The sequence below is a fragment of the Apodemus sylvaticus genome, chromosome 1 (assembly GCF_947179515.1).
Source record: "Apodemus sylvaticus chromosome 1, mApoSyl1.1, whole genome shotgun sequence".
NCBI classification, from domain to species: Eukaryota; Metazoa; Chordata; class Mammalia; order Rodentia; family Muridae; genus Apodemus; species Apodemus sylvaticus.
The window spans coordinates 43,850,651-43,866,617 of NC_067472.1; the positions used below are offsets into that span (position 1 = coordinate 43,850,651).

Below are 15,967 nucleotides of genomic sequence, written 5' to 3' on the forward strand. Positions count from 1 at the left end.
TTTCTTTTCTTTTTTTTTTTTTTTGGTTTTTTCAAGACAGGGTTTCTCTGTATTGCCTTGGCTGTCCTGGAACTCACTCTGTAAACCAGGCTGGCCTCGAACTCAGAAATCCGCCTGCCTCTGCCTCCCAGAGTGCTGGGATTAAAGGTGTGCACTACCACTGCCCAGCTTGATTTAGCATTTCATACATGGCATGTTTGATGTTCTCTAAATGCAGCTGAGCTAAAAACAAAAAAACTAATTTGAATGATGAAAGTATAGTTTCAAATTCTCTATACTTTACTTAGGTCCAATGAGAACAATTCCAGTTCCAGATGCTAAATATGACAGGAGATCCTGTGAAAAGTAACACAGGCAATACTAAATGCAAAGAGGAGGTCATTATGAACTTTAGTATCATCAGTCACTAATATGGCAAACTTGCAATAGCTTCATGAAACCTGGTGTTTATGTTCATTTTCTTAAAGATAGACAATTCTGGGCTTCAGGGAAAAAAGTACTTGAAGATAGATAGTTCCTCCATTAGATATCTACATGGGAGACATTGTCTTTTTTTTTTTTTTTTTTTTTTTACTTGTGTGGTATAAATTTGCATGGTAGAGTATATTTCTGAAAAAAAGCAATAGACATCGTTAAGAAAATAGACACTATTTCTAAATATTGTTAGGAATAAGAAGGCACCACTGATTTGAGGTTGTGTCCTGTTGTCACTGATAGTTGACTGTGAGTTGTTTATTTCGGCATTTACTCTCATTAAATGGTTTTCTGGGTAATACCATTATTGTGGCTTCCGAACCACAAACAAAACACATTCATAGTAGTATTTCATCATAGAGAGATCATTCACAGTATATGTTGACAATACAGATTCTTTTTCCACCTGTAATACAAACAAAAATCATGATAAGCTCATGATGGCAACACTATTAACAAGTACCAAGAAATTAGTAGTTGTAGACACTATTGTAAGCATATTTAAATATATCCCCGGACTAGTGGCACCCATAATCCCTTTACAAAATAACAGGCTATGTAAGTTCAGTATCATATCTCTAAGTACAAATATCATGTGCGGGAGATGAAAAGGTCAGGGGAGATGGAACTTATATATAGACAACCATTTCTTTGATACCTGCTTTCCCACCGTCTACCTCCTCCAGAGCCTGGTCTTCTTGGTATCTGTCAGTGAGTGATTGATTATCCAGGCCACTGTCAGCTACCATTATTGAAAGTTTATTTCAACAGGAATTATAGCGTTCCCTCTACATACATACATATTGTCCCAAATCGTTACAGTTAAGAAAGCTATTTAATATTAATCTCTCTCTCTGGAGGAGAAAAAGAGACATGAGGAAGCCAAGTCAGTAACTGCTATAATGCCCACATTCTTGTTTAAAGGCTTTCCAAGTTACAAATTTTAGCCCTGTGTCTTTCCATTCTTACCTCTAGCTGAAATCCATACTGCAGAACAACGTTTTTAATATCCTCATAGCTCAATTCTATAGACAGTTCATTTGCCAGATTTTCAAAATGGTATAGTAGAGGACCTAAGGTTTAAAGATACTATAAATGAGTTACATGAACTTAAGCATGCATCAATAGCTTTCTACACTAAATTCCAGATGAACTAGTTGAGTAGGAAATAGTGTAAAAATGAAAAGAACCACTACATTTGCTAAGGACAACTGTTCGAACCTCTGAAACAAAAACCAATCAGTTTCAGCTAAGAAAAGATCTTCATGTCACACCTGTATCTTCAGATTACCCTAGATGACTTAAAAATAAATCCTACATCCAACTTGTTCCACTTACACTCCTCAGACAACATATGAGATTTAAGAAAGGAAGGAAGGAAGGAGGGAAGGAAGGAGGGAGGGAGGGAGGGAGGGAGGGAGGGAGGAAAGGGGGGAGGGAGGGAGGGAGGGAAGGAGGGAGGGAGGAAGGAAGGAAGGAAGGAAGGAAGGAAGGAAGGAAGGAAGGAAGGAAGGAAGGAAGGAAGGAAGGAGGAAGGAAGGAAGGGAGGGAAGGAAAGAATGAATGAACAAACAAACGAACAAACGAACAAGGGAGACCATTTCTGCTCCTAAGAGGTCTTTCCATCCTTTTTCTTTCTTTCTTTTTTTTTTTTTTTTTGGTTTTTTGGATTTGTTTTTTTTCCAGACAGGGTTTCTCTGTATAGCCCTGGTTGTCCTGGAACTCACTATGTAGACCAGGCCGGTCTTGAACTCAGAAATCCACCTACTCTGCCTCCCAGAGTGCTGGGATTACAGGAGAGCACCACCACTGCCCGGCTAGGTCTTTCCATCCTATAAACATTTTCTTCTCCTTTAGTTGTTAGGTAAGATTTTTCAATATAACCCAGAAGACCTTGAACATCAGATTCACCTGCCTCAGCCTCTCAAATGCTAGAGAGATATATATCTAGTCATGCCGGCCCCCATCTATTTTTACACTACCTAAACCACTAGAATAAATGACCATGAGTATTATTTATGAGTTAGCACACTCTTCAAAATAATAGTTGTTGTTCTTTAAATCCTACTCTTTCTGAGACAATTTCTGACTATCTGTTCAGTCCTAAACTATATTAAACCTCTTTTACAGAGTGCAACAGTCATCCCAGCAACCACATGGAGGACAGAACAAGGCATCAGAACTTCCTGGAACTCTTAGTTAACCAAGGTTGTGAACTGCCAGATGTGGGTACTGGGACTAAACCTGGTCCTCTGCAAGAGCAGTAAGATTTTTTAACCAGAGTCATCTCTACAAACCCTTGGTCTGAAAATATAGTTTGTAGGTATACACTCCCTCCAATAAGTCATGTATATTTTCTCTCCTCCTCTGTTTGATCTCAAAAGCCTATAAAGCCCTATCCCTCAAACTCAAACTTCAGCTGTACTTCAAACATTTGCTGAAATCTATCTAAGTCTTTAGCCTGATTGTTCATTCTTGTAATAGCTAATCTTGTTTGTCAACGTGATTCATCTGGGAAGAAGTGGATCTTTTAATTGAGGATGTCTCCATTAAGACTGTCCTGTGGGCATGTTTTTCTGGCTGCTAAATGATAAAAAGCACAATGCTATGCTTAGACAAGTGGGCCCAGGATACTTTAAGAAAAGTATCCAAGCAAGCCAGAGAGAGCAACCCTCTGCTGTCTCTGCTTCAAGCTCCTGCCTACCTTGATTCCTGCCTTGGCTTCCTGCATGACCAACTGTAATCTGTAAGCTAAAATAAAACTTTTTATAGTACAACATCCTTCAAAACTCATTTACTGCACTGTTATATTACACACTGCCTTCAAGTAAATATCAGCATTCTCTAATTTGCAAACTAAGCATCAAGAATTATGACACAGTGTGTGGTATAAGTACACATGTGTGCATACAAAGGTAAGAAGATGACACTGGATGTCCTCCTCTATCACACACACTCTACCGTATTTCTTTGAGACAAAGTCTCTCATTGAACCTGAGGACATAAATGGCGGTGGCCAGCAAGCCCCAGTGATCCTCTTTATCTCTGTCTCCAACAGCATTAGGGATATAGGCATGTGTGTGCAGACATCTGGCTTTTCAGTTCATACTTTATTTTTACTTTATTTATATTATGTGTATGTGTCTGTGTTGAGTGTATACCTATGTTGTGTATAGGTGAACGCAGAGGCCTGAAGAAGGATCAGATTCACAAAATGCTTAAGTTACAGGCTGTTGTGAACCATACAACATGGGTCTGGGAACCAAACTCCAGTCTTCTGAAAGAGTATCAAGTGCTCTTAGGCTTTGTATGGGCTAGGGATCAAATATAGGTCCTCATTCTCGCACAACAGGCACTCCTATCCATACAACCATCTCATCACCCCAAAGAGGATGTTTTTAAGTTTAAGTCTACTAAAATGATTAGTACGTACTGATTATACAACTTAAGTATCTATTACCAGTCAAGGACAATAACTGTGGTGCGAATATGTTCTCTGATCTTTTATATATGATTTAACAAATACTTTCCTTACACAAAGACATTTCTTGACAGTCAAAGACAACAAATATGTTTACTGTCTTGATTTAAACTGCCACAAGAGTTACAGATGAAAGAAAGGTCCCTTATCCTAAACACTTAAGAGTACAGGTGTTTTAGATTTTAGAATATTTACATATATTTGTAAGTATACATACACATATATATGAATGCATATACAAATATATACATAATGAGGTATCTAGCGGAGGGGGCCAAGTCTAACCACAACATTAATTTGCTTCCTATTTCCTTAACTGCACAGCCGAACAGTTCGTCTGGATGGTACTGGGCAACCCAGGGCTTGGCATATAGTAATCAGTTATAACTCTACACCCTAAACTAATTCTGCACAGTATTTTTAATACATGTACATGCTGCCTATGATCTGTCAGATGAGATCATGTATGGACTCTGCCACTTGGTGTGTTGTTTTAGATATTCGAGCAATTTGGACTTTGAAGTTAGGAAAGATCTGTATAAATTTTCACTAACAACTTCATGAGGAGTACTGTGTCAATGCTTTAGCAGAGGTATGAAGCAATAGTATTGTTACTCTGGGAAACAGGTTAGCAGTTTCTTGAAAAATATGCTATGCACTCATCACATATAACCACGAAATTCCTTTATCAGGTGTTAACCCGAGAGAAATAAACTCCTGTAGCCATACTAAGATTTTTGTGCCAAGTGTTGATAGCAAAGCACAGTCTGGCAAAAAAATCAAATGCCCATGCACGGAGAACTGATGAAATGCCGCCCATGCAGGGAAGTGTTACTTAGCAATAAAAAGGAAAACACACTGTTTTCTGTAGCAGCCTAAGTGAGTCTCAAAAGCATCATGCTAGATAAAGAAAACCAGAGACAGAATGTGCCACACTGTACGATTCTGTTCATATGATAGTCTGTAAAGAGAGAACCTGGATTAACAGAAACCCAAACACTAGCTGCCAGTTATTTTCTCTTTCCAATTATCATCTTTCTTCGTAGTAAGAGAAAGAACAAACATGTATTTCTCCTTGACCATAAAATATAGAGCAATATCATAACAGAAAGTTAAGGCAACATGAAACAGCATAAAGAAAATAAAACTATCTCTAATTCATTCACTGACTTTCACTAGAAGACATACTGTATCTTCTTGTTGGCTTAGCCTGATGCATAGCATGAAGCACTACAGATGTGGTTTAGCACCTTGTGCTTTACTCATTATTTCCAAGGAATATGTTTACTGTGGATGTCTCAGTACTTATCCACTTCCTGCTGTTAGGGAGGCAGGTCCACTCTAAGATTTGTTAGGCATCTGTTCACTGACTTAGTATTAGCCCTTATCTAATTATTTTCCTGTGATAGAAAATATAATTTATGGTCCACACATACTCCCAATCACTTGTATTTTCTCCTCTTGTGCTCCAAGAGTTTACAAAGCATTGATAACTGACAGGGCAAGCCAAATTGGACAAAGGCTACATTTACCATAGACCTAACAGTTGCAGTGACAGCTCACTGGCTTTCCCCAGCCTGAGGAGGGTTGTACAAAGTGTCAACTTTTCCTTTAAGGGTTCTCTTAAGTTAAGTATCCTCACAACTCTGACTTGATTCAATGTGGGGAGGAGGTCACTAATTCTGCTCCAATGTCAGAATTGGAAGATTGCTGGCAGTTGCAATTCTTACATTTAAAAATATTAATTCTAGTCTCTATAATCATATAGTAAACCCCACTTTCTAGGGGGGCTAATAACCTCTCTCAGTGTACAAAGAAAACTAAGCTTCTAGATCCACATGACTGACATCAAAACCATGGGAACATATATTTACCAGTATAAATGCCAATTTACCATGTCTCTAGGCAGCCAATCTCTCTGACACCTGAATATTACTTTGTTCCTTCTTTCAAATCTTGAATACACTCACCACAAACACAGTCAGTAAAGCCCACTACTTGCCAGGACCCATACTACGTGACTAGGAGGCATTAGATTCTTACTGTCATAAAACTCAGAGATGAAGAAAAGGGAAAGGGTATGGAGGGTGGGGGAGGGGCGGGGGTATGCAGAGCCATATGAAGTAAAATGACTAAAGGACCTAGACATAATCCTGGAGAGCAGACTGATAGACACAGACTTACATTTGAGAGGGGAAAAAAGGAAAATGAAAGGGACACAGAGTTAGACACCACAAAGAACAACTGAATCAATCTTACTACAGGAAAGCAATTGAAGTACAGCAATGGTTGTCAACTGGGAACAATTCCGCCTTGCTAAGGAATAATTTTTGCTTAGCATACTGTAGAGATACTACTGAATCTGGTTGGCAAAAGCTAAGGATATCATTAACAACCTTAGTGATGGATAAAAGACCCCTGCTACCATCCCTGAATAACAATCCTGCCCCAAATGACAATAGGGCCACAGATGAGAGACTCTGGGATAGAAAGGGTTAGAAGGTACTAAGGAACTTCAAGAGATTTAACTTTCAGATCAACTGTACATAGTGAAGAGGAAGGACACTATGGACTGAATGTCTGGACCCATGCCTCTCCTTTCCAGTTGGTATGTGACAGCCTTAGCGTTGAGTTCACTGTACTTGAAGGCAGGGTCTACCAGGGAACAGGAAACAATCATGATTAATGAGCACATAAAAAGGAGTCAGGAACTAACACCCTTAGTGTCCTCACAGAAACACCTGGTAGGATGCTTGCCTTCTTCCCTCCTCTCCAGTCCCACTGCCCTACCAAAAAGCCAGGTAAACACACAGTATCACGAAAGCAGCCGTGTAAGCTAATTTTGCATCAACTTGCCGAAGTTACAGTTCCCAGAGCTACTAGGGAGCTTCAGCTGAGAAAATGCCTAAATAGGATCCGGCTATACGAAAGCCGACAAGCTAGTAGTCCTCAACCTGTGGGTCTCAACCATTGGAAAACATGTATTTCTAATGCTCTCATGTACCGAGACACTGCTCAGTAGTAAAATTACAGTTATGAAGTAGCAGTGAAAATAATTTTACAGTTGGGGTTCATTGCAACAGGAGGAACTGAATTAAAGGAAACCAGTGCTTTAGGGAATTTTCTTCATTAGTGATCAACGGGGGAGGTCCAGCCCATTGTGGGTGGGGCACCCCAAGGCTAGTGGTCCTGGTTCTTTAAGAAAGCTGGCTGAGCAACTCAAGAGGACCAAGCATTAAGCAGCTCTCCTCCTAGGCTTCTTCCTCCTGCCCTCCAGGTACCTGTCCTGCTTGAGTTTCGGTCCTGACTTCTAATGATGAAAAGCAATGTGGAAATGTAAAACCAAATAAACCTTTTCTTTCCCTAATTGCTTTGGCCATGGTGTTTCATCGTAGCAATAGTGACAACAACTATGAGCAACCTATGGCTAGAGAGAGAGAGAGAGAGAGAGAGAGAGAGAGAGAGAGAGAGAGAGAGAGAGAGAGAGAGAGAGAGAGAGCCTTCTCCAAGTTCAGCTCAACCAGCACGTTTTCCTTGTAATCCCAGCTCTAGAACAATGACAGAATAAACTTTTTTACCGGCTCTGTTAGGCACTGTTTTGGTAGTCTAGTCTAATTAGCAACAACAGACAGTCTCCTAGTGTTGGTTGAGGTAGCTTGAGCAGACCACACAATAGAAGGGTCTTGGAGAGGCAGCAGAATCTTTGGTGGTGGTGATGATGTTGTTTTTTAAATCTATGTAAGAGAAAACTGGCTTGGAACACAAAGCAGTACTTAGTTCCAACATACTGATGGAGAATTAAAAGCAGCAGGGGAAACCATGCAACTGGATAGAAGGAATGGACTAAAGAATCAATATCCAGAATACAGCAATATTTAAGGAAAACTAGACTCTTTTATGATTTTTAAACATCTTTTTTCTAAGTATGTGTGTGAGTATTCAAGCATGAGTGGTGTGCTGTGCTGGCATCTGTGGAAGGTAAACCTGGACCTGGAGTTACAGGTGGTTATAAATCATGGTTATGGGTGCTGGGAAATGAACTCCAGTACTCTGCCAAGAACAGCTGAATTCCTGAGCCATTTTTCCAGCCCTGATTATGACTTTAAATATTTTCGAACTCATATATGCAAAATATTCTACTTGTGAAGTATTAACTAACATGAGTTTTTCCATTCTAATTCCTCAAATTGTTTTGAAACCCTATGGCTAGAAGGTCTCACTGTCATCCTGTAAGCCACCTGCTCCATGATTTCTGTTGGTTATAACACATTAGACATTATAGCACAACTACTTTTAGCTGGTAGCTCTCCTGCTTATAAAAGGGGGCCAACATTGTCTCAGGCATTTGTTATACAACTTAAGTGTTCAGCTTTTATGAGAGTTAAATTACTTAGAAAGACAGCAAACCTTATCACCATAACTCAGTAACTGGGATCCGAGCCCTCAGTTATGTAAACGCAGGTCACACCAATGCAATGCTGAGAACAATGTCGCAGTCTGCAGTCCCAGGTTGTGAGCATGCCTGTGCCATAAGAAAGCTGCAGTGTCATCTGCCAGCTACATAAACCGAGAGGCGTTTGTTTCCCTGTGCTGTTTAAACAGAGCCTTCCCATCAGGGCTGTTCTAAGATGCTGAGGATGTAGCTTAGTACTAAGAGCACTGGTCGAGGTGCATGAGGCCCTATTCTGACCTCTAGAACCACAAAACAGAACTCAAGATAGGGTTGCTATGAAGTTAAAGTATTTATAAAGGTACTTAACTCACAGGAAACAAGTATATTCTCAGTAGTATCCTTCAACCATTCCTTGGGCCAAGTTTCTCAAGGCATTTACTTTTAAAGATCTAAAGTTTGAGATATTTCAATCTACTGATGACTGCATTTTACAGCTGTTCTCATCTACTCCTACAGAATTCTAAAGAGAAAGTAGGAAGACTTACTATTTCTAGTCTTGGTCCTGATTAAAAAAAAGTTCTAGTAAAAATAAAATCATTACAGAGTATAGTTGACAGAACCTTAGCAGTAAAGTAGTTATTTTATGCATCTGTCCTTTTCTGTGGTAGAACACTATGGTGGTTTCAGTATGCCTAGCTCCGGGAGTGGCACTATTTGAAGGTGTGGCCTTGTTGGAGTAGATGTGCCACTCTGAGCTTGGGCTTTAAAACCCTTGTCCTAGCTGCCTGGAAGCCAGTCTTCTAGCAGCCGTCAGATGAAGATGTAGAACTCTCAGTTCCTCCAGTACCATGCCTGCCTAAATGGTGCCATACTCCCACCTTGAGGATAATGACTGAACCTGTAAGCCAGCCACAATAAATGCTGTCCTTATAAGCAATGCCTTGGTCATGGTGTCTGTTCACAGCAGTAAAATCCTAAGACAAAACACTCATCATGAAAGTCTTATATTCTAATTTGGTTAACATTCTGACCATAGGGCACACATCACATTTAAGGAAGGTGTGCACACTTATATGTATATTTATGTTATGTACATATTAAATGCACATTTCACTGTACTCCTTTTAAGAGGAAAAAAACAGGCAATTCTTTTTAGAATGATGAAGAAACGAGTCACACTCATAATTTGATTTCTACTATCAAGTAGAAGGCTCAAAGTACAAGTTTTTTTGCATACATGAAATTATACTTCTATTGCTTCTTAAACTCATGGTAGTTAGAAAAACTATCTCACCTACTGGAGAAGAAAATTCTATGATTGAGGTAAAATCCTTTCCTTCCTCCAAGGATTAAAAAGAAAAAAAAGACATTCTCTTCTTTGTTTTGTGTCTTACTTTTTTGTGAACTTCTTAAAAATGGAAAACATCCCAACAACAGTTTCCCCTTCTCCAGTCCTCCTAGCTTCACCCTCTCGCCTTCCCTCTCCCTTGCATTTCTTCTTCACAAAAGATCAGGTCTCCAAGAGATGACAGGCAGATAGGATAAAAGAAGATACAATAAGACAAGGCCAAGCCCTCAGTATCAAGGCTGGACAAGACAGCCCAGTAGGAGGAAAAGAGTCTCAAGAGCAGGCAAAGGTGTCAGAGAACCTACTCCCACTGTTAGGAGTCTCCCAAGGACACCAAGTTAACAGGTCCCCTCCCCCACTGTCCCCATGCTCATCATTTCAGGCTCTGAAAACACTCTCTGAACGGAATAAACTACCGGTGCCTACACGGAGTGAAGGAAGGGACGACAATGGACTAAGTATCAAATCTGCAGATTAAACTTATTATATTCTTCAGAGCCCGGAGACTGACATATGAGGGTTGCCCTAATTACTTGAATTTCCACTGCTTTCAGGAAGTAACACCCACTATGTGGTCTAACAGATAATACAACATAATTACAATGTTCTTAAGTATCTGTTACTGTGCCACTACCAAATGGAAAGGCAGCTCTAAATGCCCAGACTGATATATAAAATGTTAATGAATATGTAAGCACTTACCAAGATTTATCCAAATTCCACCTGGCTTGAGTATTCTCCATATTGTATCGATATAATCAATTACATTGTGAGCTGTGTCTATGAAGAAACAGGTGGCAATACAGTCCCAGGTATCTAATCAACAGAAATCAGACCACTGTATCTGTTATTTTGTTTTTTTTTTTCTTTTTACCTTTTAAGTTTGCCAATTAACTCTTATAGTGTTATTAATTTCTTTTAACTGAAGAGGACATGATTAACACTATATACTTAAGAGGATTGTAGTAAAGTAGATATAGTCATCAATTGGAAAATCATAATTGACACATTACCATATATTATTAAATGACACTGTTAAAAAGAGTTGTTCACTGTCAACTCAACTGCTAGCCTTTAGTTTTACTGAGTTTACTTTTGTAATGCTTATAACAGAACCTTGCGGTCTCTAGCTAGGAAGTACACCGTGACTGGGCTGCTCTAGCTCTCATTTAGAATCTGGTAAAACAAAATAATTGTCATCTTAATTTTTTTGAGTTCTGATTTAAACGGAGTTAACCACTAATTTTGGCAGGCTTTAGAAGTAAGCTTTTCTTACCAATTTGAGAAATAAATGACAACAAAATACCCAAATATTTACCATGACTACATAATCATCAGAGGGAAGTTGTCCAGGGAAGCCATAGGCTGAGGTGGGTTCCCAACAAGAACACTGGTCAGCTCTTGGAAGCTGTGGCCAGGAGGGCTAGTAAAACTGCCTGGCTCAACAGAGATCACCTGTACCTTTGTGATGGCTTGTATACGCTTGGCCCATGAGTGGCACTCTTAAGAAGTGTGAGCTTATTGGAACAGGTGTGTCACGGTGGGTGTGGGCTTTAATACTCTTATCCTAGTCTTCTCTAGCTGTCTTCTGAAAAAGAGGTGGGACTCTCAGCTCTTCCAGCACCATACTGTCTGGATGCTGCCATGCTCTCACCTTAATGGAAATGGACTAACCTTCTGAACCTGTAAGCCAGGCCCAATTAAATCTTGTCTAAGAGTTGTCTTGGTTATGGTGTCTGTTCACAACAGTAAAACCCTAATTAAGACAACCCTCTTGCAATCCCAGGAGAGGAAAGTGATTCTCGGTTGCACTATGAAGCTTTTCACCAATTTCACTATTTTGAGATCTTATTCCTTAACATAAACCCAAAAGTTTAACTTTTTCCAGCTCTCCCTTTTTAACTTCAGAATGAGTTTGGTCCAATCTCAGAATTTAGAAGAAATAAAAATTTATTTTAGGAAACTAGATATATAACATCTTTCTATGTTGCTACCCCTGCTCTACCCCATCTTTCCCATAGCTTCCTGTCCCTCTCATACAATTCAAACTAGTTGCTTTGAGTTGTCGTAACCAACCCTCTTATCTCCCTCCTCCCCTTTACTCACTTCACCACACCCCTGCTGAACACAGCCAAGTGCTCTCTCCTAGCCCCCTGCCATCCATCAACATGTAAGTGGCAAGTTCCTTCTACCTTTTTATTCTTACACTTACTTCTCTACATCATTTTCTTCCAAACAATATTGTATGTTATGGCCTCTCTGTCCCTTCCAGCCTTGGCTAGGGACTGTCTTGCTATCTGTTGTACTTTGAATACACTTGGCATTTAGCAGGTGACAACAGATGTGTTGAAAGAATGCTCTTGCTTCCACTCAGAATTCTGTTTCCCTTTTCCTATTACTGCCAATTCACGATTCCCACTCCTGTTCCCTCCCATGGACTTCAATAATCTGCCAGGCTAAAATCTAACTTCCAACCTGATACAAGTCTTCTACAACTGAAGCTAACCTAAGACATGCCTCCCATAAGGTTTCTTTCCTTGTCAGACTAGCCCTGCTGCAGTCCCCAATGGCCTTCTGCTTCTCCATCACAGCACCTCACGTACTATTCATCTCTCTGTCAAGTCACAGCCTCATTAAAGAGCTCCAGCCCCACACACACTTATTCCCATCGTTAGTGCATTCAGCGTACATTTGGGTTCCTAAGTTGTCTTTTGTTAGCAATCAACATCTCTTGATGTACATAAATTTCTTTATACTTCTTGTCATCACCTTTTACACAACCCTGAAAACACTCTACATTGTCATTGACATTGCACACCTTATATTCTGCCATCAAAATAAATGGTTATAACACTGGATCATTTCTAGAATAACTGTTAAGAGCTTTTCAATACTTGCTTTGAACTTACTGCATTCTGAGTAAATCTCCTGAAAGTCTCCTGCTGTCATCGAAAAGTTAGAACCAGGAGGAAGACTGTGGGGGTCAACATCAGGGAAAAAAATGGGTCGAATCTGATCAGCTGATCTCCGATTATTGCTAAACTGATGGATCCAGGGATAAAGTTTATATTTGTTAATTTCAGAACATCTGTAAAATATGAGCATATGGTTTAATGTTAACTACATAATTTACCTAAAAAATACTTTTAAGCACTAAAATATCATACACTGATTGAGGTTTTCACATGTAAATCATTAGACTTGAGTGTCAACACTACACTGTACTCAGTTATCTAAAGCTGTGTATACAGGTAGATGACCGACCATGGATTAAAAGAAATTCACAGATTAATATATACTACTCATTTAATAACTTTTAAAAATTATTAAAATGTTGTTTTCTCAGAAAGGGTCTTATGTACCTGGCTTTAAACTCACTGTGTAACTGAGGATGACACTGAATTCTTGATCCTCCTGTTTTCCTCTCAAGAGCTGATATTAGAGTCACCCAGCAAAAATGTCTTCCTGAACCTCAAAGGTGAATACAACAAGCACGCTAGTCTTGTTATTCTACCCATTTCTACCATTTTGCATAGTAACCCTCTTTCCCCAGCTCACCAGCAACCTAAACCTCATACTGCCACCAATAACACAGCATCGCACTGACTGAATAGTAAAGTGCTACTGAATTTGTCTCCAATACCCTGTATCTTCTGAATTTAAAATAGTAAACTTGTTTCTACTACCTTGTGGTAGAGGACACAGAAGTCCTCAGATCCTCAATCCACTCAGTCATATGAACAGGTATGGCCACTTATTGGAAGGCGGTCAGGGAAAATAGTTACAATTGCTACAATAAACTCTTATCTCACCAAGAAACAAAAAGTGAAAAAACTTAGAGAAATCATTTTAGTTTCATGGAATGCCCAATAACTTTCTAAAAAGTTGTTTGCTTGCCCTGTGTCAATACTGTTAGCTAATTAAATTAACTCTGGCTACAGGGGCCATTGGCATAAGCATTATGAATTTAATGTAAATATGATCTACACCAAGCAAGAACTATATATTTTCTTGTATTTCAGAATTGTTCAAAAATAGGCAAAGCAATTTGATTTTTAGAAATTACTATTTCCATCAAAAAGTAAATTAAATACCTGTTGAGTACAAAGTTGGAAGAAAAGAGCATAAAAAAACTCCATTCATTTCCTTGACAAGCATAACCTAGCATAGCTATTTCCCAGGCCAATCTTCCTAGTCCAGCACCAGGTACCAGAATATTTACTTTAGAAGGATCCCTGAAATGAAACAAGGCAATTATATCCAGCCCCTCAAAGAGGGAAAAAAAAGAAAGAAAAAAAAGACAAAATCCATATTAACAACCAAAAATTTATTCAATTATTCAATAAAATAAGCTTACTTGGACTTTTCTTAAAACTGAAGTATTTATTACTAAATGTCAACAAAAATAAAAGATAGACAGAATTATAATGTTATCAAGTAAGGATTTTATTCCTGAAAAATACTTTTCAGGAAAAAAAATAGAATCACATTGTATCTAAAGATGTATAGTCATTCTTATTTCTGGGAAGATAAATTATCCCAAAGTGATCCCTCATTATATGTGGGACTTTTAAACAATTATTTCACCATGAGACAGAGAACAAAACCTTCCTTCGAAGTTCATACAGCACGAATTACAGAACCAAATAAATTAACTCCATATAGAATTTAATGTATAAAGTATATCTCTAAAATTCTATAGCTCTCAGTTATAAAAAGGAAAGGGCAGGGGTACTGGGCACAGTGGCTCACACCTGTTATTCCTGAATCGGGAGATTGGCAGGACTACCATGGGTTTGAGACTAACCTGGTTCACACAGTAAGTGCCAGAGTAACTTGGTAGACAAAACAGGATTCTGTCTCTGCTGCCTCTATCTCTCTTCCAAAAGAGAGGAAAGGTTAGAGGGATGGATATTCTCTTGGAGAAAAATGAGCAACTGCCTTCTTTTCTGAAGGGTTTCAGTAAGTAGCCTGGCTAGCCTCAAACTCGTGACCTTGCTGCTACAATACTTGCCAATACTTCTGGGAGCATTTAAGACTAATAGACTGCACCAAGCCAGAGGCTCCACGACCTCATCACATTTCCTTCTCTCTGAGCTCGGCCATTCTTTCAATAGAACTGCAGTAAACTTTAGGGGGAAAGTAGGAGGCAAGGGCCTTCTCGGGAAGCCTGTTCAATCAAGTTACAGGGTCGGCCGAACGGTTCAGTGGGTAAGGGCCGTTCTGACTAAGGCTGACAAGCCGAGCTCAGTCCCTGGAGTCCACCCTTTCAGACTGTCCTCTAACTTTCAAATGTACCCCTACATGCATGTACTGGTACATACATGCACACACAGGTTAATTAAAAGTAACTATGGGAAAATGACATTTGTATAGGAACCAAAAAAAAAAAAAATGTATGTAATAGTATCATGTCTATAAAGAGAAAATTTAATGATCACATTTTCAAAATTTGGTTCACAAAGCCAATTTAATTTCAAACTATTCAAATCTTACAAACTACCTGTTCCCCTAGGCCTTCACTCTCAGAGAGCAACACAACATTTTTACTAGCACTATATTCTACAGGATAATCTATACATATTCCACTTTAAAAAAAAAAAAGAAATTGGAGGCCAGGGAAATGGCTCATCCAGTAAAGTGATTTTTAATAAATCATTTATGGAACATATGCTTGAATAATATACCTGCCAGGAATGGACACACACCTTTAATCCCAGCACTCGGGAGACAGAGGCAAGCAGATTGTTATGAATTTAAGATCATCCTTGTCTACATAGTAAGTTCCAGGCCAGCCAGGCACTACAGAGGGAGAACACTTGTCTTTAAAGTAACAAAATAAAACCAACAAGAACAATTTAGTAACTAACTTATAGAAGATTAGCCTTATGATTTCTTTCACCAAAATTTCCCTAACCAGAAACTTGGACCCTCTGTTTTGTGCCAAGAGGTATGCTAGCATTTGTAAGACACAGAATATAGAACACAAATCCCTACCCAGAAGTGAGCAGACTACTGCAGATCATCGAACTATTTGTATCATGACAAAAGGGTGTTTCCAATAGGTCTTAAAACAAAGTCAGAATATGTTTAGAATAAAACGACTAATCAAAAACCAAACAAGGAAGGAATGGGTGGGATGGTAAGAATGTTTTCCTAAATGTGTGATCTTAACTAAATTTTCCCCCAAAGATACACATGCTGCTATGAACCCTTTAGATGTCTTAAACATTTGTGAAAATGAAAAGAAACAAACTTTAAATATAAATGT

General features: G+C 39.0%; 1 protein-coding gene across 1 annotated transcript in view; it reads right to left on the reverse strand.

Moving 5' to 3' along the window:
- Positions 1-15,967, reverse strand: part of Carnmt1 (carnosine N-methyltransferase 1) — a 32,533-nt gene continuing 16,566 nt past the window's right edge. The window contains exons 4-8 of the mRNA XM_052188534.1: positions 13,791-13,931; positions 12,606-12,784; positions 10,399-10,512; positions 1,444-1,547; positions 1-880 (exon numbers count right to left, since the gene is read on the reverse strand). Of these exons, the coding sequence (XP_052044494.1) occupies positions 779-880; positions 1,444-1,547; positions 10,399-10,512; positions 12,606-12,784; positions 13,791-13,931 (640 nt within the window). The 3' untranslated portion in view covers positions 1-778. The remainder of the gene's footprint in view (positions 881-1,443; positions 1,548-10,398; positions 10,513-12,605; positions 12,785-13,790; positions 13,932-15,967) is intronic.